Raw genomic sequence first — 26,181 nt, forward strand, 5'->3', positions numbered from 1 at the left:
TACTGCTTAATTAACATTTCCTTCTATATAATTACTATCCCACCTAGCACAAAGAATGGCTTACTAAACACAGCCTTCAACATTCCTTTTTGTCTTCACCCTTTACTGTATGGTTGTAGGGCTAGCTTCTGGCCCACATGGCCTGAAAGTGTAGTTATATTTTCTGTGTTTCCTGTATTTTTGTAATTTGTTGCAAATATAGTAAGAGTTGCTTGCAAATAATAATCTTCACAGTACTACTGCGAGAGAAGCCTAGAATCATAATTTTATAGGGGAAAAAATTATGGTCAAATATCTCCCAGTTTCAGAAATCCAGCTTGAGAAGGCCAGGCCCAGATCTACTCAAAACCCAGACCTAACTACAAAAGTTACTTTCAGAAATGCTGAGCTGTCCTCAACTACACAATGAAATGGAAATAATTCACACTGAGCATTCAAAAAACCACGGAACTAGTATCCGCTTACTGAAAACTGACACAAGGAAATTGTCCAGCATCAGACAATAAGCAGTAGACACATTTATCTCAAACCTGCAATCGCCTTGATCGTAAGCATCTTTTTGCTTTTCTCTTTCATTAACTCTAATTGTTCCAACTTTAACAAACAGGGCCACAGTGTGACAAATAAAAGCCTCCTTTACTAGCCACTGATTTGTTACCAGGGCCACAACCTACATATACTGAATGAGGTGAGAGTGATGTGGAAAAATACTACGCAATTGTGTACTAATGCTATCCTGTAATACAAAAGTACGAGAGCTAACTTTTAAGCCCTTAATGATTTTTGGTTTAGTAGATATTATGGTGAAATGTTGGGGGGGGGGGTGGTGTTAAAGCTGTTGGAAAAAAACCATAATTTCTTTCATGTTGGCCTGCATTAAACCCAACGTCAGCTGTAAGCAGGACTGCAATCTGTAGACATGCAGCACAGAAACCCACTATGAAAAGGTGTAGGTAACACTTCGCAGTGGTACATCTTCCTTCTTTAGCACAGCTTACTACAGAGGAATTTGTAACTGGTATTTAGAAACTTACTGATAGCAGAGAAATCACGGATTCAGCACCTGAATTACATAGAAAAATATTGTCCGGTAAATACAACCCACTCTGCCTGCCTGCAATCTGAACTTTAACACGTCAGCAGTTTATTAGGAGGCAGCGGGGGAATGAGACAGATAAACTACTTAACTGTGGCCCCTAAGCTCTTCTGTTAATTCACACATCTTAAGGCTGAAGGCTGCACAACTCATTCTAAACAGGTTCGCTCTTCCCACCTGCTCTCTGAGCATCAGCAGGGATGATAAGAACAACCTATTAAAAAACACAAGTTAGCTCTTGCACAGAAGACCATTAGGAGAAAAAAAACGGAGTAGCCCTTACCACACTCAAAGCACCAGTCATTCTGCAGAACAGCACTGTACAAGCGACGGCTGAATTTGGAAAGTAATGCCACCAATCTCAACCCTCAAAAAAAACACTCTTAAAAGCATCATCTAGGTAAGTCTGGGTGGATTTTCACATCAGCAGAATGTAGCATTTATCTGCCATTTTGGCAAGCTCCCTATCACATTTCTAGTTTCTACAACAACAGACTTATTTCCTCAATGAAGGCTAAAAAAAAGGATGAAAAAATACTTATTTCCTTTACTATCTCATTTTCTCAAGCATCTCAATTCAATTTCTCTGAAAAAAAAACCTTTCAAAAATAATTCAGCCTGAGACAGACCACTGAAAATGGGAAGTTGCACAGTGGAAGAAGTAGTAACCTATAAAACAACTGAGAAGTAAAAAAAAGATACATATGTATCTGTTTTGTGGAAAATGTTAGGCAACCTTAAGTACAGGTGGTACACTCTGAGCCAGCTATAAGAAAGAAAGGCAAGTTACACAAAGCGATCCAATGCTTCTAAATTGGGACTCCTCCAATCATGCATCTCAATACAGCCAAATGCAAGGTCAGACATCTAGGAACAGAGAATAGAAGTCACACTTACAGGATGGAGAACTGAACCCTGGAAGTCAGTGACTCTGAAAAGAACAACGGATCATATTGGATAATCAGCTTAACCTGAGCTGCAGCCAGCTTCCGTGGCAGAGTCCAGAAAGATATCTTGGATATTTACACAACAAAGCACCAAGCAGAAATGAAAATGAGGTACTATCTCTGCAAACATCATTGCTGGAAAAGTGCTACTGGAATATCCAGCGCTTGTCATTTTACCACCACAAAAAAAGATATTGAAACAAAGAAACATTCAGAAAAGAGTCACCAAAAAACAAACCAACCATCAGAGAAATGCCCTCATAATGAGAATTCAGAAGTTAATTTCATTTGCTCAAGAAAAGCTTAAGCTATGGCCTCTAAGTAGCTATAGCAAAAAACAGAGACCTTGCTAACTGACTAGACAATGAAATAAAAGCAAACAACCTGGACCCAAAGCTAGTCAAATTTGTACAGTAAAGGTACATACTTTCAAGTTAGGATTAAGATTAACTGAAACTATTTGTTAACATAATTAATATTTCATCACCTTAAGCCTTCAAAGCAAGATTACATCTTTGTTCAAACAAAAGTTATGGAACTCATGTGGAAATTAGCGAGTCAAATGTTTGGTCTGTGCTTTACGATGATCTCTTTGGGCCTTAAAAGAATATTCACCTACTCTGTAACAAACTCAGAGAACAAACTATAATTTTCTCTGTAGAGCACAAACTATAATTTCCACTCATGCTTTATCTTCAGGAGAAATAAGCACGAACTTCCCATCCCTAGAGCAATTTTTTAAACAAAGCTTCTTGAATTCCTCAACACAAGAGAAAAATATTAACCCATCAGAGATCAAAATGCATTACCCCATTGGCTGTGGTTAAATACATCACCTCCAGAAAAAGAAAAATACAATACTTGCTTAGATATCTTAAGACATGCTAGGTAGAAAGGAACTGTTGTGCAAAACTGCCAAACGCTACATTTCCTGTAAAGGCTTTCTTACAGGACAGCCTTATTCCTTTCTGGGGAAGGAAAAAAACCAAAACAAAACCAAACCAACCCCTCCCCTACACACAAAAAAAAAACCCAAACAAAAAAACCCTACAAACCACCCACCCACACACAACAAACCCAACACCATTCTTAATCTGTACCTGTTCCTGCACATCTTCAAACTCTGAACTAAGCAGCTCTATGAAGATGGGGACGGCTCCTGCTTGGATCACTATTCGAGTCTGAAGGGAATTTCCCGAGGCAATATTTGTCAGCACCCACGCAGCTTCGAACTGTAAAACAAAATACAAAAGGAAGTTTACTAGAAGCCTTCTGGGCCACACCAAAAATTAAGACTAGAAGTCTGTAAAAGACAGAAGGAACTGATGTAGGGAAAGCGTGAGATATTAACACAAACAATTTTCAAAGTAGGAATCAGAATAGTTAAAGTTACCAATATCATTTGAAATAAAAATTTGCAGATCTTTATGCGAATAACATCAGGTTTGCTGTGTTTTTCAAATATTGGTTTTTGCTATGCGATTATATTACCTTTGGCCTGTTCTACTGCCTTTCATTACCAGCTAAGAACCTATACACACAAAAATGAGTCTTCCCACAAGACATCAGATACCTGCATTCACTGAATCAGCAATGATCTTCCTGAAGATGCATGAAAAAGACATTGTTTGACAAAACTTTATAGATATAAAGCAAATAAAAGCCACTAAAAAACCCCACCACCACAACAAAAACAAACAAAAACCCCCAAAATAAATTAAAAAAAAAAAAGGAAAGGAGGTTTCAAAAAAACCCAAACAAGTTTGTGATCACAGTCTGGTAGAATTCTGCAACTACAGCAAAGTACTTCTCTCCAACTCTTGTGATCAGTATTACTGTCAAGAATTATTAGTGCATGATGATTTATTCAAGACTTGAAGCAAAACTGAGATCCTGAATTAACACTTTGCATCTTTTGATTTAGCTGTTTCTGCAATTAATTTTTATTTTAATCTTAACTTGTGAAAGCATTAACTTTTTAAGCTGAAATGCAAATGTTAACACTACCTGATACAGAACTCAGAAAATATAGATTCTAAAAATCTAGATTTCTGGTAGATTTCTGCATGCTTTTCAGTCCAAAAATTATTACAATATGCTAGCAAATTTAAATCCTATCAGATACATTCAGAAACTAGAGAATGAAAAGACTTGTAAAAGTTGAATGAAAAGGCAAAAAATCAACAAACAATAAAACTGGAAAGTTGTATGCTATAAATGACCAACTTTGATATTACTAATGAATTTTATTAAACTGATGTTGATCTGGCAGTATTCCAGTGAAAGTCCTGATACACTTCCCAAGACTAGCTGTCTCTGAAGAGCAGCAAGAACTTACATTTAGGATTTATTAATAAAAGCACCTCCTGCTAAAGGGACATACATATTCCTGAAATGGGCCTGAAATAAGAACTCAACAATTAAGCCTATGCTTGTAAGGCTTCTGATTTCCAAGTGTTCTTAATTATTAAATATTTTAGTTTTTAAAATACAATTCTGCCCTCCTGATGAACTAAATTATCTTCTGGTAAGATGTGATCAGAATAAACAATTCCAAGATATATCGTTGTAATACACAAGGAATATGGGCTGCAATAAAGTAAACGCACACAATGCCAAAGCTGCAACACTCATCACTAACGAACCAGAAGCAAAACTCCCAGGCCAGAGCTTAAAGCCAATATAAAATGTATTTGCTTTCCTGTAATTTTACTTTCTCTGAGGTGAGTATCCAGTGTTTTGTGATGCAATATAACAGGATTATTAGTCATCTCAACCACAGAGGTTTCTTACTCATGTTTTAGAACTTGCCCTTTGGCTTCCACCAGGATGGCTGCTACCAGGTTGGACTATTCTCAACTCAGACTCACACCTTCTCCAGTCATACACCCATGACAAAGTAGAAACCCTATGCATGAAAAGATTAAAATTTAAGACCAAATAGCAGGTCTTGCACAAATCTGTACTTTCTTCAAACATTTATAAAGTAAGTTTTGATTTTGAGCTAATTATCTCCCCATCTTTCGTAGAACAAAGTTCTGTAAAACTGAGCTCCTCCCAACATCTCACTAGATTCAAGCGTGAATTAGATGATGCCCTTGCGTGAACACCACTTAACATTTCAGATGGTGTCAGTTACAGAAAGGTTAGCTGAGAGACAGCTTCTCTCCTCCATCCCCATTCTGGACACCTGATGCTCCAGGACCTATAAACTAAAGAACAGCCACATGCAAATGGTAAAGGACAAAAAAAAAACCTTCATCATAATTAAAATTAATTGACAGGAAGAAAATCTCATCCAAGGAATAATCTTGGTATCTCTGTGGCACTGTTCTTTTCAGATTTCCCACTCCATCACAAGAAGATTTTGCACAAGACAAGTTTACTTGTTCATGTATGGGTTTAAGTGATCACGGAGAAGGGCGTTTTTCTAATTCTTGAAATCGCTTGAGTAAAAATTGGGACAGAGGAATTCCAGACAAATCCTTCCTACCACTGATACCAGAACCCCAGTTTTTAATGTGTATATTCCATTGACAACACAGAAGAAAAACAGAGCATAAAGTCACACAAAATTCCCAAGTTCATCAACACGGACCTATAGTACCTAAGCACAAAAATACTTCAGCATTTCCAGGATTAGTTGAAAATCCTTTCCTTCTACAGCTAGGCTAGAGTCAGGAATGCCTAAAATGGTGAGCTCAAAATCTGTACCTGTGCCAGGAAACACTTTCGGAAACACTGACAGAGTAAAAACAAATACTAAAGAGCGAGGTCAAGGGGAAATTCCTAACATATCACAGCAAAAAGTTCTACCTGCAGACCCTAAACTGCCAAGCAGGCAGACAGGTTTGGCAAGAAGGAGGAAAATTAAGCAGTTGGAATGGAGTATCAAAAGCAATGTACTCAGGTTTCAATGTTTTGTTACAAACTCTTTATGACAAGCTTGGAAGTTTCAACTTTGATTTTTGCAAAGAAAAAGCAAAGATCAATACTACATGTTACATCAGTAAAGCCATGATGATTTGACTCAGTCTACAGTTGCTTGTGAAGTTTTTTAAACTCAAGACGTATCTGCATTTGAGGAAGTATCTTCTACCCTTATTTTCCCTTCCTATTCAAATACATCCTTGAAGTATTAGGAGCTTGTTTCCCTGCATCTGCCTGTCTTAGGCTCCCATGCTAGCACCCTATGAAGTAATAAAAGGTATTCAATTTTTTTTTTAAATATCCAATCGCTTAGAAACTTTTCACTGGAGTTGCAAACCAACTGGCTTAAATCTGATACATACTCTTAGTTACTGTCCTCAGACTCCTCAAAGATAGCCAACAGAACTCTGGAATCATGTAGGTATCAGTTTGAAAAATAATTCCTATAAATTATACCTCTTCTTTAATGTGTAAGGAGAAAAAAAAATGCCAATGTTTCGCATCTCTCCACTCACCAAAATTTGGATTTCACATGGGCATTAGCAACTTTGTTGCCTTATGCGTTTTGAAAGAACACTGATCCTAGCCTATATAATGTATCTAATGGTTACCTGTTAACTTTTTCCTTTCACTAGATAATTCTTTTTTTTTTTTTTCATTTTCTACTAGCCCAGAAGAAAGAACTTATAAGAAAAAAAAAAAAAAAAAAAAAAAAAAAAGAGATAGCTGGAAATGAGACAAAGCTCCGAGAAGCAAGTCCAAGATGAATTAACCACCACTGTAGCAGACACAGTTTAGTTCTTCAAACCAGAGCAAGTAAGCTTCAAGGCTTCTGTGTTTATCTAATTTAAACTTGGTTTTTATTTCATTAGAAATTTAAGTTATAATTCTAGAGATTTAAAACCATCTTCCATTAGTACAAAAAAGACAAACACTGAAGTTTAGTTTAATAGCTTTTCATCTGTTGAGGTCTTAAACACTTTCTTACATGACAAAGTGTAAAGATCCCACCCTAGCAACCACACAATGCATCTCAAACATATCTCTCTACCCCCGTCTCCAAAGGTCTTGCTAGAAACTCTGAAGATAAAAAAGCTTTTTAACCTAGTAAAAAAAATGAAAGTACAGCTAATTAAACAAATCACTGATTTTTTTTTTTCCTAATCTGCATCACCAAATGCCTTTGTAATATAGGAAGATACATTTATTTTTCTGTACCTGTAATGTACAGTTTTCTTTTCGTTTGAGGAACTCCACAAACCTGGCCACCACTCCTGGTGTGCTTATGACTTCATCTATTGGGGGATTTGGTTCTATTTAAAACAAAAAGTAAAGTTAGATACAATTCATTTTTTTTGTAGGGAAATTCTCAAATTAGTGCATCAAAATAATATTCAATGACATACTGACTCCTCTTTTCTAAGAGTGTTTTCTTTTTCTATACAATACTGCTTTACCTTTACTAAAAGACAAAGGATTCCCATCTGTCACTGTAAGAAGACTACAGCCTAAATTCTGAGGTAATGAGCTAACATTACTCAAAACATTTACGCACTCGGTAATTTAGGCAGACCAACTTCACAGCAGCAGTTCTGTGAAGTCACTCTGGCATGCAGACATGCAGAGAAACTTGGGTATATCAGCATATTTAAGCCATAGAGATACTGCCTACAATATTAAAGAGTAGACATCACATCTGCATCACCTAGCAGTTATCTACAGATTTCAAGAAAAAAGCTACTATTACACACACCTAGCTGATACTTTGCAAAACAGAGTTTCATCCAGAAATTTCTGTACAAAACTCAATCTTTATTGCTGTCAAAGTAGAAACATATGCCAGGGACACTTCTACATTTTTCTCCAAGTAATTTCAGTCCTTACCTTTAGAAAGAAGCTTTCGGAACTTCTGGGTAGCTGAAAGCTGCTGTTCTGGACTATTGGAGAAAATCATCTCAATCATATCAGAGGTGATGACTGCACTCTAGGATTCAGGTGGGGGAGACAATGACAGTGATAGAGAAAATTGGGAAAACAAAATCTGGGATTAGTGGCAAAAACGTTACTTTTGCTACACTGGTATCAAGTTCATCTCTTACTGAGTAAAAATCTAGATAAGACCATCATGGAAACAAATGAGCCATCACACATGTACATCTACATATGCAGCATCACTCTTACATGTAGCCTTTCTTTTCTGGAAGCCAAAATTCAGATTTTATTTCAGATATGGTAAGAAAATTACTCTTCAGAATCTCTCACCTGTACTTTCTTCCCCTTTTTTCTATCTCCCCTCCTCTAAAATAAATGTAAAATTGTCAGCTTCAACAAAAGGCAGTTTAAATTGTAATAGCAATTACTGTTATACAAGAACACCACTTTGATTACACTATTATTTAGATTTCTGCAACATGTACATTTTGACTCATTCTCTTACACCAAAATGTACGAGACCTGTCATTTTAGAAGAGCTGGCAAACCTAATGCTTGTCACCATAATCAAGTAAGAGTATTAAATTTTCCATAATACTGATGCTTTCCACTAATACAGCTAAATTAAATCAGTAATCTTTCTAACGCCAGGTAAAAACTGACAGTCTGTTCATCACACATGTAGATCCCTGTAAAGCAGCATGAGGAAAGTCAGATTTTTTCCTTCCACTTCTGATCTAAACCCTTAGATAGATCTGATTCAAACCCCTAGATAGACAGGGAGACAGATGACAGTGCTGAAAATACTTAAGCTTTGTCTGTAACAGCTAGCAGCTCCAACTGTTAAAATCCTGAAATTAACGACATTTTAGTAAACTGTAGTATCTATCTCATTTACCTTTTACTGTCTATTCATTTCATATAAGCTTCTACACAAATGATTAAATGGTATTTAGGACTTGTCTGACATTCAAAGACTATCTTGAAGAGCAAAACAATATATTCTATCAGTGATCTACCACACTGTTTATAGGCATTCTATTTCACAGTAATCTTCAAGGTAAACTTCAAGCACCAAGAGAAACCAAGCCCAGCCCGATTTCTATGAAAACATCATTTGCATACTCTGAATACAGACACTAGTGTGAAAATCAGCAGTTAGACTTAAGTGAGGACTGCACTTCCCTTAAACCTCTGTTACAGCCTGAATTCCTTACCGTTTTTCTTTCCAGGGACAGGACTGTGGTAAAGAAACAGGGAGAAAGCCAAAAAGTCTAATTTCCACTTAAGTTTTTTCTGTAGGATGACATTCCAGCTTGGAAAGCAGTTTAAGGACACAGGCATGTAGATAAGCTAGGTCTAGCTGTGCTTCCCACACCCTGGCTAAAAATGGTGCCACTTGAAAGTCTACTAACAAAGTTTTCCACTGAGCCCCTTTTTACTTTGTAAATTGCAATAACACAGTGCCTGGTTTGTATTTTCATGTTACAAGCACTATGAATTTCAGATTAAAAAAAACCCAACACCTCTGGGCAACAGTTGATAAAATCACCTATAATGGCAAACACCAAAACCAGGAAGTAACCAGCCTGTCTGGAGCCATGATGGTTTAGTTCATTCTCTTGAAAGCATATCCACTGAGCAACCACTCACTCTTATCCACAAGATTTTTCTCTCCTGCAATCTGTTTCAGGGCAGTACACTGAGACAGGTGCTTAAGAGCTGTCCCTAAGCGCTCTGCATGCCAGTTTTCACATTCTCCTGGAATTCCATTCCCCTCAAGTCACTGCACAACAGGCCCACCCCTTTCAACAAACATCATATTCCTTTCTGATCACTTACAGAAGTCATCTCCATGTTGTTCATCTGAGCCTCATGGAAGCCACCATCTGACATCACTTCCTCCTCCGCTTCTTCCTCAGCTGTTGCAACATTTCGGCGTTTAAACAACTAAAGAGAGAAAGTATTTAATACATATTATGCAGCCAATATACACAGCAAGTCAAGTTAGGCTACAATAAAAACAATATATGCTATCACCTGAAAAAAACTAGTATACTGGCTACAGGACTCCTCCTGACAGTAAACAGAGAAAGTTTAGTCATGTAGTAAATGAAAGCAGCAATGTGCTAGAATATTGGTTCCCGACATTTCTGAAAAATTCTCACCGATATTCCCTCTTCACCATTCCCCTCCATCTACGAACTATCTCTAGCTTCCAGACAACTGCTTCATTGCAGACGATGCTGGGGCTCAAAGACCTGAAAAATTGCCGGGTATAACAATGTCTGCAGAACACCTGCAGAGGCTGGGGTAACCAAGCTGCAGTGGCAAAAAGAGAGCTTTGGAGGGTGATCACATGGGACTGAAATTATACCGGGGTGAACAGAGTTTCATTGCTACCACTTCGAGAAGGTACCCAGTTTGAGATGTCAGGAGGAGAGCTGGAGAGGCTAGTTAAGTCTCCTCTTAATCCAGCTGTGTCCCTGGAAGAAACATTAGCAATGACAAGTCTGCTCTAGGGGTACTGCCCGGCCTGCCGAGTTCGGGAAGTGAGCCTGCAGCTCTGCACCACATCAGATTTGCACCACCGCAGACAGGCAGGACAGAGCCCCGACACAGACCTGCTGTTACTCTTCTCCAGAGAAGATGGGGAGGAAACAGTACGCCAAACTGCTACATCTACAGCAACCCTAGGTCAGTGATGGGCATCCTTATGGAATGGTATTTCTTCCAACCTACTGTATGTGCTCAAATACAATCTTAAACCAAAATTTACACATTGCCAAGTTATGTGAAAATTCATAAGCCCAAGGTTGGTTTTGTGGGGTTGTTCAGCTAAAAAAAAATAACAAGCCAAAAACAAAACCAAGGGGAATTTAAACAAACTCCCATGAGCTACGTGCCAAATACACAGAAGTACCTGTACAAGGTCTGAAATTATAAAGCTGCAGGCTCTGCTTTCAACTCCACTTCTGCTCCACTGTTAGTCCAGATAGGACTAACAATTTTCCTTAACAGAAGGAAATACTGCCACACACTTTATCTAGCCAACCTGTTGTAATCAGGTCCAAGAGAGGTCAAGAGGCATACACTAGACAGAAAATGACTCATCATTTTCCTAATTCAGTAATGGCTTTGCAAACAAGACCAATATTCTGTGCTACTAGTAGCATATCTGGAAACAATACCTGCAGATAGTGAGAAAAATCAACATGAAATATTGCAATTCCCTCCCAGAACCCTCCCCACCTGTCCTTGGAAGCATCTGGTATTGACACTGTGAAAACCATGTTAAACAGATCAGACAACAGACCTGATTTACCATTCCAAACAAAAGCACATTACTATCTTCATTCTCACTCCAGAAACCTCAACATTGATGAAAAAGGCTTCATTGTAACTTTGTTTAAAATCGAACCAATCCCTTAAAGCTTCCAATGAACACAACTAAGAAAAGGAAGATCTGTCCGGTGCTACCCGTTTTTATCAGAAGATGGTTTTCACCATGTCTCTGCCACTGCTGCTGTTTCCTGATGAAACCCGCAGAACACCTGCCACTTCGCAAAGGGAATGAAGCAGTAAGAACTAGGGAAGACATGAGCAGGTAGAGAAGCTTTGTTCCCAAGCATTTTTCTCAATCATTTTATTTACAACATGCACCAATCGCACCACTGTAGGTACCACCTTTACAGGCATAAACATAGTGTGAACTTTTGTAAATTCATAAATGAACTGAAACTTAAAGATAGAAAACTAAGAAGAATTAGGTCAACAAAATACTTCTTCCATCAAGAAAATCATCACTGCAACTTATAAAGACTTGGTCAGACCTTCTCCTCCTTCAGTTCTAGCTGCATTCTTGTCAACCCAGCTTGTCACTCTTTGAACAGGGATTAAAGCCACAAGTCGGGTAGTAAAAAAAAAAAAAAAAAAAAAAAAAACATGCCAAAAACAAAAACACAGACCACAAACCAAAACCATAAACAAAAAACAAAACAGGAGTTCCTCAATCACCCTAACTGCAAGGTCAGACAGCTTTATTCAAATCACCTTTAAGCTGCTCTGGCCAAGCTTATACCGAAGCAAACGAGCAGCATGCACTTTTAAGTTTTGTAAAGCCTGCAGAAAAATCAGTAAAGTCTGCAAGTGACTCTGATTTCAGACTGACAATGTATGAACTTGGAAGGGAAGCAACTAAGAAGGGACTTGGGAGAAGCGAAGAGCCAGAACAGGGGAAGACAAGACCGTTTAAGGACTGGTTACCATTATCACAACTGTAGTACAGTACCTGTTCCTCTCTCTTCTGCTTTCGTAACTGAAGACCTTCTTCCTCTCGCCTGCGACGCATCTCATCAGGGTTTAGAGATTTGTTCTTGTAGCTTTTCAGTCGGAAATTCTCTTTTCCTGAGGTCGTCATGATTCCTTTACAACAAAATTTTTAAAAGAAGTCAGAGAAGAACTACTCTTCCAACAACACGTTATTTTATATTCTGTCTCAGTCTCTGTTAGCCATGCATTTCCAGCCACTGCCCCTCTATACCCTGTCAATTAATTTTCAATAGCTTAGAAGGCGCAAAGCAAAATTTCACAGAATTGTCACCTCAGCGTGCCAGTTGTTCACATCAGAGCAACAAACTTTTATTTTGCTCTCTGAGGCTGCAAGGTATGAGTTAAGTGTAATATTAAGAATGAACTAAGATCTCTAAGGCAGAGTATACAGTCTGGACTAAAAACAAAACTGCACCAATAAATCTTAATATTTCTTCACACAGGGAATTAGCCAAACTAATTATATGCCACTGCCTTCACTCAGAAGTGAAGGGGGTTTAGCTGCTTTTTAGCTTAATTCACTTTGCAAGTCAGTACAGGGGCTTTTTTGCACTCCAAATCCACATTTTAAGTTACTTCAACACAACCCTGTGTTTTATCTATCCAGACAACGCCTACAAGGAAAATGAAATGGAGAAGTTTTAGATGGGGATGGTTTAACCACTGAAAATGCTCACTGCTGCCCGTGATATTCTTGCCCTCCTCCCCACCCCCAGCCTCTAATCCCACTGCTGTTTGTGCAGAGGGGCCTTTTTTTAGTCCATGATTTCCAAGGACTCTGTCTTATGTAACTCAGTGGATCAGCATTTATAGCGACCTGTGATGATATTCACGTGCACAAAGCTGCACTTCGGAGTTACGTACCATAAAACAATAGCTACAAAGCTGTGTGGAAATACCACACTCCCCCTTAAACCAATGCGCTGTGGATCAGGTCTCTACTCTTAGCACTCCATTCTGCTGCTATTTCTCTCCTTACACCTCCCCTTTAAATCCAAAAAATGTTGGGAACCAAATTCTAAACATCTTGGTACTTCCATGTATCTTCATACAGATGCAGAATCTCCAACATGTTGTGAATACCTGCAGCTTTGCAATACAAAATTAACGCTCTATAAAAAGTTACTCTAAGGTAACTGAGGGCTTCTAAAGGTCTCTTCCAAATGCTCTAATGCGTTATATTAAATATGCTACCTACCTCAAATTCCATAAGCACAGAATCACCAGATGATAAATGATCTCCTGTGTACTTTTTACTTTAAAATGGAGCAACACAGGTGTAAACAGACTCTCAACAGCTTAGGTTTCCTATTTAAAATACAAATGTAGAATAAAGTTTACTCTAACCTCCTTTTCTTTCAGTTAGCACAAAGACTTTTAAAAGATTAAAGAAAAAAAGATATCCAAATGTGCTTCTTATTAGAGCCTCTTTTAAAGTTACTGCTACCTGACAACTGTTTGTAAGAATTCTGATCAGAACGGACTCACTGAAGACATTTCAGGCATCATGTCAAGCATTACTGTATTCTGCCAACTGAGATTTAGAAAACTGTTAAGAGAAAGAACTACTGTATTCAAGCTCAGTCAATCACAGATCACACTGAATGCAACATAAAAACCTAAGCAGATCAAGCAAGTCATTCAGCAGCCTAATTCTGCCAAAAAGGCTCTTCCTGAAAGGGCTTTATTTGAAATAAAGGTCCTACAAAAAGATACACCTTAGAATGCCTTAAGCCCTACATCATTCATAACAGCTTAGAGGCTCCTTTCTTCCTGTGTTTAGGTGCTTGAGCTTAAAGTCTTCGTGTTTCTTGCAATATGCTTGGCTATAGCATTTTCTTCCCATTTTTAGTTTAAGTGACTACTACCCGTACATTAAACATAAAAACTATTTGTGGAAGGCTTGGATTTTAACTGCAAAAAGAAGTTCAGTCTAACAAATAGTCAGAACACAACATTTCTTTTGTTTCGAAAACATTTTGAAAGAAATATTTATATATTCTACAATTAGCAAAATTAACTCGAACACCAGATGGACAACCATGAGCTAAAAGGACATGCCAGACAGGACATCGGCTTTGCAGCCAACCCTAGTCAATCTGCCTTTGAACAGGAACACGGGCACACACAACAGCCCAGATAAGATCTCAGGCCTTCCCTGACACGGTTAGCAATTCTCCATTTCCATCTGAAAAACATCATCTCAGACTCATATTATATTTGCCTATATTTGGGATTTCAGGTCTTTGATAGCTCCTGTGGTCATTTCACACCTTCACTTTCAATCCCTAAAAGTTCTTAACTTAAAGAAATCTTTGCCAGGGAACATCTTCATTTCGTAACACTGAATTTCACCTCATTTCTATTATGCAGCCCCTTCATATGACGTTCCAGAGTTTCTAAACATCAATGACACCGTCCAGCTTCGTCATCATCAAGTTTCCTTAGCGTATTCTTCCTTATTGTACTTATTTACCTAGTTTCCCCTCAACTCCCAACCCGTATACTAATTGAGAGAAATTAATTTTGCTTCTGACTTCAGTAATAATTTTAATTTTCCTCTCAGAGCTCTATTAGCCCTCTCCTGTCACACTTTACATCATTGTTTCATTTATTGAAAATACAGGCACAGGATTTACTTAAATTCTGACTTTACTTCAACCCCTCTACCTAATGGCTTCACAAGCTTTATCTTCTATTTATTACACTCTTTAGAAGCCTAGCTGCAATTTCTAGCTATGCTCATTCCTGATTTTCAAAACAGCTCACTGCTGACTAACCCCTTCTATTTTCTGAGTAATCTGTATGCTTAAAATCCTTTTAAAGTAGTATATTGTGGTTTACCTGCGAGTAAAGCCTTTCTAGAAACTCCTACCACCAAATGACTGGGAAGACAGTTTCTTCTATTAAAAGTAAAAAAAATTAAGCTCCCTTCACTATTGAGAAGTTACCAATTCAAGTAATAATGAGTTCAATAATTTGAGAAGTTGAATCAAGAAGTTACCAAGTAGTAATGAGATCACCAATTTCATACTAGTCCCTCACTGATAGTAAATAAACAGAAACCCAACACATAGTAACGTATCCATTTTATCTACCTGCCTACCTAACCTGTATAACCATTAAATCCCAAACTATTTTCTAAAAGCAGTTTTTGTAATATCCTTAAATCTCCTAAAATCATTACTATTTATCATTCTTTTACTGGTTCCCCGACTATCGGTGAAAAATTCAATGAGCCCATCAAGGATTTCATCTAACCCACACCTATTTCTAGCACCTTTGACCTATTCAGTGTGAGCACCCAAATTATTTTGTTTAGGACTGAAAATACAACAATCCTAAATTACTTGTTACAGTCATCCAAGGATTGTTTGCTGTAAATCAACTCTTCCATTTCTCAGGATGTAGCCTTTCCCCTAGACTAAACCACAGAGGCAAAACAACTCCGAATTGCCTGACTCATTTCTGCAGTTTTGTTGTGGCTTAACTGAGCATCCTTCACTGGTCACTTTAAATTCACCATTGGATAGCAAACCCTGGATCTTCTCTGCACGATCAAAATTAATGCTACTTCTGGTGAAAATCCGTGGTGGTTGCCATGGAAATGTTCTACCCATCTTTTCTTTCCTAAAGATAGCATAGTATTTTCCACATTTCTTGGATACTCCCAGCTACAGATAAAAACCTCTGGCAACCTGGTGAGGAGTTTCCAAGGTGTATTCTTTAGATTTTTGTGCAGCACCGTACAAACCCCATATGACACTTCCTCCTCCTCAGTTTCACTGCCATGAAAATGATCTTTAGTAAAATTAAAACCACAATCTATTCCTGGATGTCTACATTTCCCTAAGGAAATTATGATCCCCAAATTTTTTGCTGATCAAGACAAGGACTCTTCCTTTCTTCTAGAAAGATGTGCTTGGAACACATCACATTTGGAAAAGTGCTGCATTTCTCCTTGCTCATCAGGTCAAAGAAATTCAGAGGCACTGGGAAAGGCAGAGTCACTTAGTGCAATGACCTGTCCTGTCCCAAGCAATCACCTAGACAGGAACAAAAATGAACTCCCTGCCTTCTTAAATCAGATATCGCTGTCACCACACTTAAGGGCTTTGCCAACAGGAATGCCATATGACTAACACTCTTGGATATTCCTCACATCAGAGGTATCCAGATGTAAAACTAAAGGCTCTACAAATCAAGACCTGCGTGATGTTATATATAATGCAAATGACTCAAACTAAGATTACCAAATACCCTGCTGATATTAAAGACTGTTAGAGACAAACTTTCCTTCTTTGGAATTTAGGGTGGGAAAGAGAGGGAGGGGAAAAAAAAAGTATTCCAGAAGTGTAGACCTGTACAAGAAGTTCTACCTTCCAATAGAAATATATCAGAAAAGGAAGACTTGAAAACAAAGGCAGACAAGGAGGTTGAAGAGAAATGGTGTTAGCCGTTAAAAAAGTTATCTTAAAGATGCCTGATCTGACATACTACTAGTCTGGTTTCCTAAGCTGCAGTTGCAGATGGAAAGGACTTACTGGAGGCATACTTAGCTCTACTACAGTCAAACTGCTGTCTCTTCTTCAGATTGTTGCCAGAAAGACAAGGGGAAAAAAACCATGTGGGGCTGTTAGCCCCGAAAGGACAACCTGCGTTGGAAACAGCACTCTCAACACAGTTCCAAGCAGTGAGAGAAGGTGGAATTATTCATGGTAAGAAATGGTTCAGCTACACTACAAAACCTTTACTTCAGTGGAGATCTATTTGCTTCTTGGCCCTGCCATAAGACTCTAGGCCTCCTAGAAAATTAAAGTTTCTTCACAATCATGCTTCTCAACATCACACCAAACATCTACAGCACAGCCTGGACAGACATTTAAGCAATTCACTGAGCTGTGATTACAGGATGCACAATCTTCTGACATTCTTAGTGAGAGACTGGAAAATCTATGCAATTTAAAAAACTACCCTGAAAGTAGCACTGGGTCATTCATTACTCTCATCAACACTCCCTAAAAATCCAACATTTTTGCCACAAATGTGTTTGGTTCCCCCCCCCCAAAGTGTAGATTTTGGGAAGTCCTAATTTGCTTTTTGGCAATTCTAAGGCAACAGGTTCAGGATGATAACAGAAATATTTAAATCTTGTGGAAGTACACTGTCAGTTTTCTTGGAGGTGACAGACAACAAAAGGTCTTATTAAGAAGAAGAATATTATAAAATAAAAGGTCATCTTAATAACAACGAATAATATAGGGAGGGCATAGAATGATAAAAAAAATCACCTGGGATTAATATTATTTCCCCAGAAAAAATTCTAGAGCAACAACCTACATTTGCCATCATCCTAGAGATGAAATCCAAGTATCTACAGTGTTATCCGAGGGGAAAAAAGAAAATAAGAAAATCTGCAGACTTGAATTCTCTCTTCACTGCCACCTCCTGTTGTCTGAAAAAACATCTCAAACAGACAAATATTTTGGTGAAGCTGTATCTGCTTCTTTTGCAAAATTGTTTGCCAAAGCATACAGGATTACAGGGATCTACGGGAATGCCCCGCAGCAGAAAAACTTGTATCACCTGAGCAACAGGAGTGTTACTTTCTAATGTCAAATGTCTTCAGACTCTTGTAAAGCTTGGGACATCTAGAGGAAAGGATATTTAATCATCTCAACTACAACAAGCTATCACTCAAGCACAACAGCCAATTTCTAAAACCTTTGCTTAACTTTCTCTAGCTGTAAAATGGGAATTGGAAATGTCTCACAGGCACCACAAAATCAACAGTTGTATTTGTAAAGGCTGCAAACTAAGTGTTGCTGACATCAAACCCTAGCACTAAGGAAACAGAACAACCCTGTGAATTTCATTCTCTGTGGTTTGGGAAAGCTGCAGCAGCAAGCACCAGTGCTACTCAGGAGCAGGAATGACAAACTTCAGTTCATGCAGAACAGCAGGGACCCACACTCCTAGGGCAGCCACCATACAAGAATGATGGAGAAGAAACAGAACCCCCACCAGCTATCGAAAAGGCCAAAAGATTAAAGAAGCTTCAAATGTAACATAAGAGCCATAGCTAAATGCAGATTGAATATATAGCCTTGAAGGCCCTAACTTTAGGGACTTTCTGTCAAAAAATGGAGGTAAAGGGACTTCATGGGATTGCTGCCCATCCCAGTATCTTTTAAATTTGCTTTACTTTGCAGGCTTCCTAGCCCTGTTAGGTTTTTTCCCAGGCCCAGTAGTACGTCTTACTTCACAACAGCTTCTGTTCTAGCACCTTAATAAACCTGTGAAATAGCAAACCAAGTACTAATCCACCTAATCTATAGCAAATTTGGCATGTTCTAGTTCAAGGACACCTAGCAATTTAGACTGGTACTTGCGTAAATTAAAACAACCTTAACACTTCAGAAAATTAATGCAAGGCCTGAAAAGATACACATTTTTGCACAATATGGAATGTGATATTGAAAATTAAAAACCTCAATATTGACTGACGCTCAAAGGAGAAAAAAAATCAACAGTGTTATCTGAACAGTGTTGATGACGCCTGATATCAAGCTTGTAGGGATGTCACATTTCAACAATGTGACCTCCTCATCATCAACAAAAGAAAAAAGGGCTGAGAAGGTGGTAAAAATAAAAATAAACCACCACCATACCAGAAGTGTTTCTGCAAAAAGACTAATCTTGAAGAGTCAGTTAAGTATACCACCACCCACCAACCCACCCCAGGTAATATTCAGAAAGAACTGTGCTTACAAAAAAAACCCCAGGTGTTTTTTTTAAAGCACACCTAAAGTCAGGCCAACACCAGCTTGCCAGGCCCCCTGGTCTTCCTTTTTTTACACTAAAAACCGCACAAAGAAACAAAAAAAATAAAATCAAGAAAGCATATTTCTGGCTATAACAAAACCCAAACCATAATAGAAATAGATTTACTTGATGCTCTCTCTGACACATCAGCCTGTACCACTAGTTAAGTATGCTGACAGCCACACAACCGGGCACTTAAGCAATTTTTTTTAATTTCAAAATTTAAGGATTATGCTTTCTGTTTTTTTTTTTTTTTTTTAAGAAACACCACTGAACACATTTAGTAATGTATTTACAAAGTTTATCGGAAAACAGTTTCACTGGGGAGGTGGGGGAGGAGAGCGGAGGGAAGCAGAAGCAATAAAAGATGCTATCTAAAAACTTCACTACAAATTTATGGGGTTTTTTTGAGTTCCACATTTTTAAAGGTCCCTTTTGACTTAACACTGCAGCAGATACAGCTTTCAAAGTTCCAGAAAGCTTTTAACTCAAGCAAGATGGCAAAAACCCTGACTCTCAAAGCCAGGTCAACTTAAAATTAAAACATCTTCAGATTTGTTAACTGAGCCTTTCTGATTTGAGTTGCAAACACAAAATTCCTTTGCTGCATTCGAAGTCATTGCAGTGCAATAAATCTGTTTTAATGATAAAAGCCTCACCCTGATTTCTGTAACACCACAGTCCATAATCAACTTGAAACCAAAATGTTCCCACAAGTCATAAAACAAAGCAGCTAGTGATGGGGAATTAAACTTTTCAGCTGCACAGGATTATACTAACATTAAAAAACATAACCCCACCTTCACGTGCCCACCTACATGAAAACCCAAGTGATTATTCCTGTGCACCAAACTAAAATGTAATCTGTTTTTTCTTTTAAAGCAGAGATTCATTTGTATTTTGATTAAGATTCCACCACATCCTCCCTGCACTTACAGGCCTAGCTGACCCACAACCGTATTTTTTGTGAAGTCGTATCTAAAAACGGGACCATTTGAAAAACAACAGTAGTCTCTGTCATCTGGCACAAAAAAAAAAAAAAAAAATCATCCTAACATGCCCCAAACATTCTTTACAAGAGAACAAGAGTGCACCTTTCAGCAATTCATATCATGAAAATAAGAAATCCCAGACACTTTTAAACAAATTAGATTAAAACTAAACTCAATTATTAGAGTTGATGATGTAATTTCAAGCAACTTTTCTTTGAGGTTATGATTATCGGAAGGCACTGAAACCAAACCTACTTCATGCTTCCCCTGATGACAAGTTTGCCTTCAACAGATTAATTTATTGGTTGCCGTGACTCAGCATTATGGAAGATATGTGTACAAAAGCACAAAATAACTGTAAGTAAAAATTCTACGGATTTCATACTAGCTTTGGACATCAGCAACCAAGAGAGTCATATAATACTGCTGTATCAGCCCCGTCAAGCCAAAACCCACAGGAACTTTAAAGCTTGATGATACTCGTTCTGCCTCCCTCATGCCACTTACACCTAGTACCCCTCCTACCCAAAAAGCTCTGGAATGCAATATGCAGCACACTCAAAGACATCTCTTCTCTCTTCTGATCCTTTTCAATACAAAAAATAAAAAAAAAAAAAGAAGAGTAAAACGAGAACAGGTAGGCAGTTAAAGAGGGGATCATGTGGAAGTTATACAGAAGAGTCCTGCATCTTTTAAGAGGCAATCTCATCCCGATTCAGACAAAAAACACATCACAACAATCTAATATTAATCACAACATTATTATCTGACTTGACTTACAGTTGTGGCTTGTGTGTCACCAAAAGGTGGCTTGTTTGCCAAAATGACATTCATTTATCAACAGGTGAATTTGCTTTCAAGTATAACCTTAGGACTAGATTTCATAGGCTTACAATGCCTTGTTTGGAGATAAATACATTCAGGATGTTTAGCCACAGGATATTTATTTCTAAAATCAGCATATCACTTCCGTATAATCTCAACTTTATGCCTGAGAGTAAAAAAGTAAGTAAGATCTCTGTGTGTCAAACCAGTTAGTTGTTCACAAAACATACAGATCCTGCTGATCCTGACAAGCAGTCTGAACTGCCAAATACAAGAGGAAAGAATTACCCTAAACCATAGGGCAGCTTTCAGCAGCTGGTGGCTAGCTAAATCTTAAGTCTTATGGCACACTCTGAAAACTCAATAGTCTGTTACTGTCCATATACACCCAGGAACATATTCATATTTCTTTCAGCTCTAATGGTTTCAGCTTCTGCCTCCTCGTAACACTAAGCATTAATTATGTTTCAAGAAAGTATTCACTTTATCCCAATTTACAATTTCTTCTGTGTCACTGAACTCCATTTACTCCTGTCTTTAGTGAATTAACAGAAGTGTCAATGCCATGTCCAATCTACCATCGCTTCCTACCACTTCTTCATACCTTCCTACTACTAACACCCCTTTTAAACCAATTCTGGTGAAAGGAAATTTACTGTCTGTCACCTGCCTTAGGGACTACCTCTACTTTTTATCCTCAAAATGAATTACTAAGCCTGCACAATATTTAATGCAGTTCAAGACATTCATGAGGTGGCATAATATAATTTCCAGTCCTGCTCTTCTACAGATACTATATTTAGCAGAGGTTTTCACTGAGTATTTTGTTTAAACGTTGCTTTGCTGTTTTTCCAGAGTTCCTCTACCTTCTTCAAAATAATTTAAAACCATTGACATTTCTACAGGCCTTGCATCCTACTGGTTGCACTTTGTATCTTGAAAACCCCACATTCATTCTTGGAAATAGCATAGAGCAGTTAAATCCATCACTTGCTTGGCACACTTTGAAAACTATATCAGACTGAGGATGAATATTTTTTTTTTCTTCAGAGCAGAACAAACCTGACTTGCTATCATATTGCTGCCCCTTACCTCTGCAATTTACATCAGCATTTTTTTCATTAGTATTATTATTTAAACAAGGACTTCCACTAGGCTTTAGCCCCTTAGCACGAAACTGGATAATTTTCCTATCTGTTCAGCTTCCGCCCTTGTTCTCTGAAAAAGAGAGGTGGCCTCATCTTTCTAACTTCTTTGTCCATAACATCATTCCAGAACCTCCTGTTTAGGTATTTCAGCCACTCACAACATTTCATTGAGTAATTACTTTCAAGTCTTTTATTTTTCTTGACTCATGGCCTACAAGGCTCCCTCACACCCCTATTATTCCCTGTGGCCTTCAGAAGTACTTAAACGAATCCATTAAATTTAGCTATTTGTTGCTGCTCTTTTATTCCCCTGTACGTTTCCAATTCACATCACTCTTTTATCTGTTAAATTTTATACTTTTTCACATAGACTCAATTTCCACTTTTCTGGCGGGCACCATTTTGCATCCATTAATCTCTCACCCCTTGCCACAAAGTTACATTTTCCAACCCAGCAACTTCTTTACTGTTGCCTTTAAAGGTACAGTTTCCTTTTGTGTTCTTAAGGATATGAGTTAAGCCCTCCATTTGCCCCCTCCAGGACTTGTAAAACCTTTCAGAAGAAAAATTCCACAATCTTGTGGAGAGACAAACAGAAAAATATCAAAGCAAGCCTGCCAGATACAGGACAGTCTAAAACAAAATGTACCATTCTGTTCACTCTAGCTTATTCAACAGAAAGGAAGGGGGGGGGGGGGGGGGATTGGAGAAACAAGAACACTGTGTTGAAACACTTAAGTTGAAATAAGACTATCAAACAATCTGGTTAAATAAATATTTACTCTTAGAAGTCTCTATAAAGAGCCTTTCAGAAACTTCTACAGCATCTGTAGTACTTTTAGTTCTCACAGTGTCTTTGGTCAGTGCTGCTGCTGGCTGTTGCTGCCTTTCCTTTTATAAACGGAATTAACTGTGACTTCTCCACGGAATTAACTGTGACTTCTCCAGGTACTGGCACTCAGCTGAATATACAGGACCACATAAGTAAGCCAGCTCTGAAGGCATCAATACAAAGAACGTATCAGGAAAAAAAAAAAAAAATCAACTGATGGCACACTGACAGCAAAAGGTAAACATCCTGGTACAGCATTAGAATGAGAAATAGGATGTAACAAAAGACTCTGCTCAGAAGGTGGTTTGTTGTTTTTTTGGGCTGTTTTTTTGTTGGATGTTTTATTTTGTTGGGTTGTTGGGGGGGAGGGGGGGGGAGGTCCCAAGCCCCCAAAACAACCACATTTCTTGGAAGTGAAGCATCATTGCATCTGTTTGAAAGATTATGACAAGGGAATCCATTCTGAGAAAAACCTCTACAACCACACATATGTTATGTTGCCATGCCCTAAGCTACTCCTCATTTTGCCTATGCCTATGGGTATGTCTAAAGGGTCATTACCAGTTGCAACCACAGTTCAGGTAGAAACAAACTTGTTTTGAATGAGCTAGTTCAAGTGTCGATGCCGGTGGTAATGTTGCAGGGAGAACAACACAATGAAGTTACAATAAAGGACAGATAAACCAATGTTCAGCTGGATTCAAACTATTAATTTGTCGGAGGTATATGCAAAATAGCTTTAAAATAGCTAGTTTCTAGGAATAAAGCTCCAATCCCATTTCCAGATAACTCACAGACATATCCCAACTTTGTTAAGTCTTTCATTAAGCAGTCAGAGCAGAAAATGTGCCAGCAAACAAAAAAATCCAGAGAAACTGCAGCCTGAATAAAGGATAATGGGACTATTAAACACAACCATTCAGCACCATTTGGGAATTCTGCAGAAACAGCAGCCCAGTATTTTCACAGCTCATGACGTATCTTTCCAGCCCGGAGTTTCAGTTTTCATGAAACGCCCTCAAGAGGCAAAGCTCAAAACCACCGTTACATACATGTATGTATGTACGTATGCATGCATGCTGCACGGGCGGTGCGACCTGGAACTTATGAATGGGCTGAGCGGCGAGGCCTGCCGGCGGCGGGGCGTGCGGGCTGTGCGGGGCCGTGCCGGGGCGGCACAGCGGGGAAGGGCCGCCAGGGCCACAGGGAAAGCGCGGACCCGTCACCGCCCAAGGCAGAGAACCTGCAGCGGGATCGGACGAGGCGCGGGGTGAGGCAGCACCTCGGTAAGATCAGCCGGGATCGCCGGGGAGGGTGGAAGCACGAGCTTGAAGACCCAGGAGAAAGTTTCCTCCGCCCGCCCCGACGCCGAGGCCCGGCCTCCGTCACGGCCCGGCCCGCCGGCACGCAGCGGCACCGGGCAGGCCCAGTCCGGCCCGCCACGACCGCCCCGCCGGCCCCCAAAGCCGAGCGCGGCGCTCCCGCGGAGCGGGCCCGCCACCGGCACCAGCCCCGCCGCCCAACCAGCGACGCCGGAGCTCCCGGGGCAGGCACGGTCCGGCCCGGCCCGGCGCCCTCCCGCTCCCCGGGAGCTCCCAGGAGCCCCCGAGCCCCCTCTCTCCCCGCTCCCCGGGCGGGCGGCGCGGGCCGGCGGGAAGCGACCGGCCCCGGCCCAGAAGCGCGGCTCCCGCCGCGCCGGCCGGCCCCGCCCCGCCTGTTGCACGCGAGCAGGCCGGGGGCTCCCGCCGCTGGCGGCACCTCCAACCCGGACCTCCCGCAACCCCGGGCGCGGCCGCCTCCCACGGGAACCTAGCCCTCCCCCCGCGACCGGCGCGGCCCCGCTCACCGCTCTGCTCGCCGCTATCCCCCCCACTCCTCTCCGCCGGTTCAGCGAGGCGCCGAGACCGGCCCCCCCCCCCGCCTCCCAGCGGCGCGGAAGGCGGCGCCCCCCAACTCCCGTACCTCCTCGGCGGCGCGGCCCGGCCCGGCCCCGCGCTGTCTCCTCTCGGGCCCGAGGCGCGCGAGCGCCGCTCCCTCCCTACCTGCCTGCCCGGCGCTGCCTGCCGAGGACAGTGCGCAGGCGCAGGGCACACGTCACTTCCGGCCTTGCCGCAGCGCCCTCTGGGAAGGAGAGCTCTTCCGGCCGGCCCGGGCGGCGGCGGCGGCGGCTCCTCAGGATGTTACACCGGGCGGCGGCCGCACTACAACTGCCGGCATGCAGCGCGGCGCGGCACGCAGGCGCATACCGGTGGGCGGCCAAGGGGCATGCTGGGAGTTGTAGTGCGGCGGACGCCGCCTCAGCCCGGAGGCCCCGCCGAGGACGCGGAGGTGCCGCCTCCCCGCGGGACGGGTGGCGGTGGCGGCGGCCGTGGCGGCCGTGGAGGTGGTGTGCGGCCGGGCGCTGCCCTGAGGAGCGGGGCGGCAGTGGCGCAGCGGCCGCCACTGGCGGGGCGGTGTTGGGCGGCCGTGGGCCACAGCCCGCCGCCTGGCAGCGAGGGGAGGGCAGCAGTGAAAGGGACAGAGAGCCCGCACCCTCGGGGGGGCGTACGGCCCGGGATAACCTGACGAGCTGATATTTCCACTGGAATTAGCGCTTCCTGCGCTGCGGGTTACCCGGCGGAGGCCTCGGTGCCACTACAAACGGCGTCGCTGCGAGCAAAGCACCGCGCTGTGCTGCGCAGGCTGGGAGGCACGGTGGGCGAAGCCATGTCGCGGTTCCCAGACCCTGCGGCGGCAGCAAGGCCGAACGCAGCAGAGCGGCAGTGATGGATAACAGCGGCGGGCACTGGTTGTCCAGTTCGTGCAAAAAGCCACAATACAATAGCCGCTAGTCAGCCATGCGATATGTTGAGGTAGATGGTACGCTCGGTTGTGTGGCAAAAGCTGGTCTGCACACCCACAGAGGGACGGCAGGAGGAGGAGCCGTGCCCTGCCGGGCTGCTCCCAGCCCCATCCCAGGAGCCACCAGCCCACCAAAGGCCCATCTTGGGGAGCACCGGGGCACGAGGGGGGGGGACCAAATCAGGGGCTCCGGGCCCCTTCCAAGGGAGCCTCGGCCCCAGAGCACCTTTAGGGCTGGGGGGGTCACTGCATTCGAGGGTGTGGGACACACGATGGGATGCGGAGGAAGAGCCTCTGGGGATTGCACAGGACTCATTACGGGATGTCTAGTGGAGGAACTGAGGGCAGGAAAGGGAGGGATCCAGGTGATTTGTGGAGGAACAAGTGTGGGAGAACAGAGGGATACAGGAATAAAAAGGACTGGTGGTGTAGAAATGGTTTGTGATGGTTTGGCCATGCCCTGCACCAGGCCAGCGCAGCC

The 26,181-nt window shown here is 41.1% G+C and overlaps 1 protein-coding gene across 1 annotated transcript in view; it reads right to left on the reverse strand.

Moving 5' to 3' along the window:
* KPNA1 (karyopherin subunit alpha 1) overlaps positions 1–24,956 on the reverse strand; it is a 54,422-nt gene extending 29,466 nt beyond the window's left edge. Inside the window, exons 1-6 of the mRNA XM_055808807.1 lie at positions 24,822–24,956; positions 12,197–12,330; positions 9,748–9,855; positions 7,858–7,957; positions 7,192–7,286; positions 3,144–3,275 (exon numbers count right to left, since the gene is read on the reverse strand). Coding sequence (XP_055664782.1) covers positions 3,144–3,275; positions 7,192–7,286; positions 7,858–7,957; positions 9,748–9,855; positions 12,197–12,325 — 564 coding nt within the window. The 5' untranslated portion in view covers positions 12,326–12,330; positions 24,822–24,956. The remainder of the gene's footprint in view (positions 1–3,143; positions 3,276–7,191; positions 7,287–7,857; positions 7,958–9,747; positions 9,856–12,196; positions 12,331–24,821) is intronic.
* Positions 24,957–26,181: the final 1,225 nt, after the last annotated feature.

Source organism: Falco peregrinus, chromosome 6 (assembly GCF_023634155.1).
Source record: "Falco peregrinus isolate bFalPer1 chromosome 6, bFalPer1.pri, whole genome shotgun sequence".
NCBI classification, from domain to species: domain Eukaryota; kingdom Metazoa; phylum Chordata; class Aves; order Falconiformes; family Falconidae; genus Falco; species Falco peregrinus.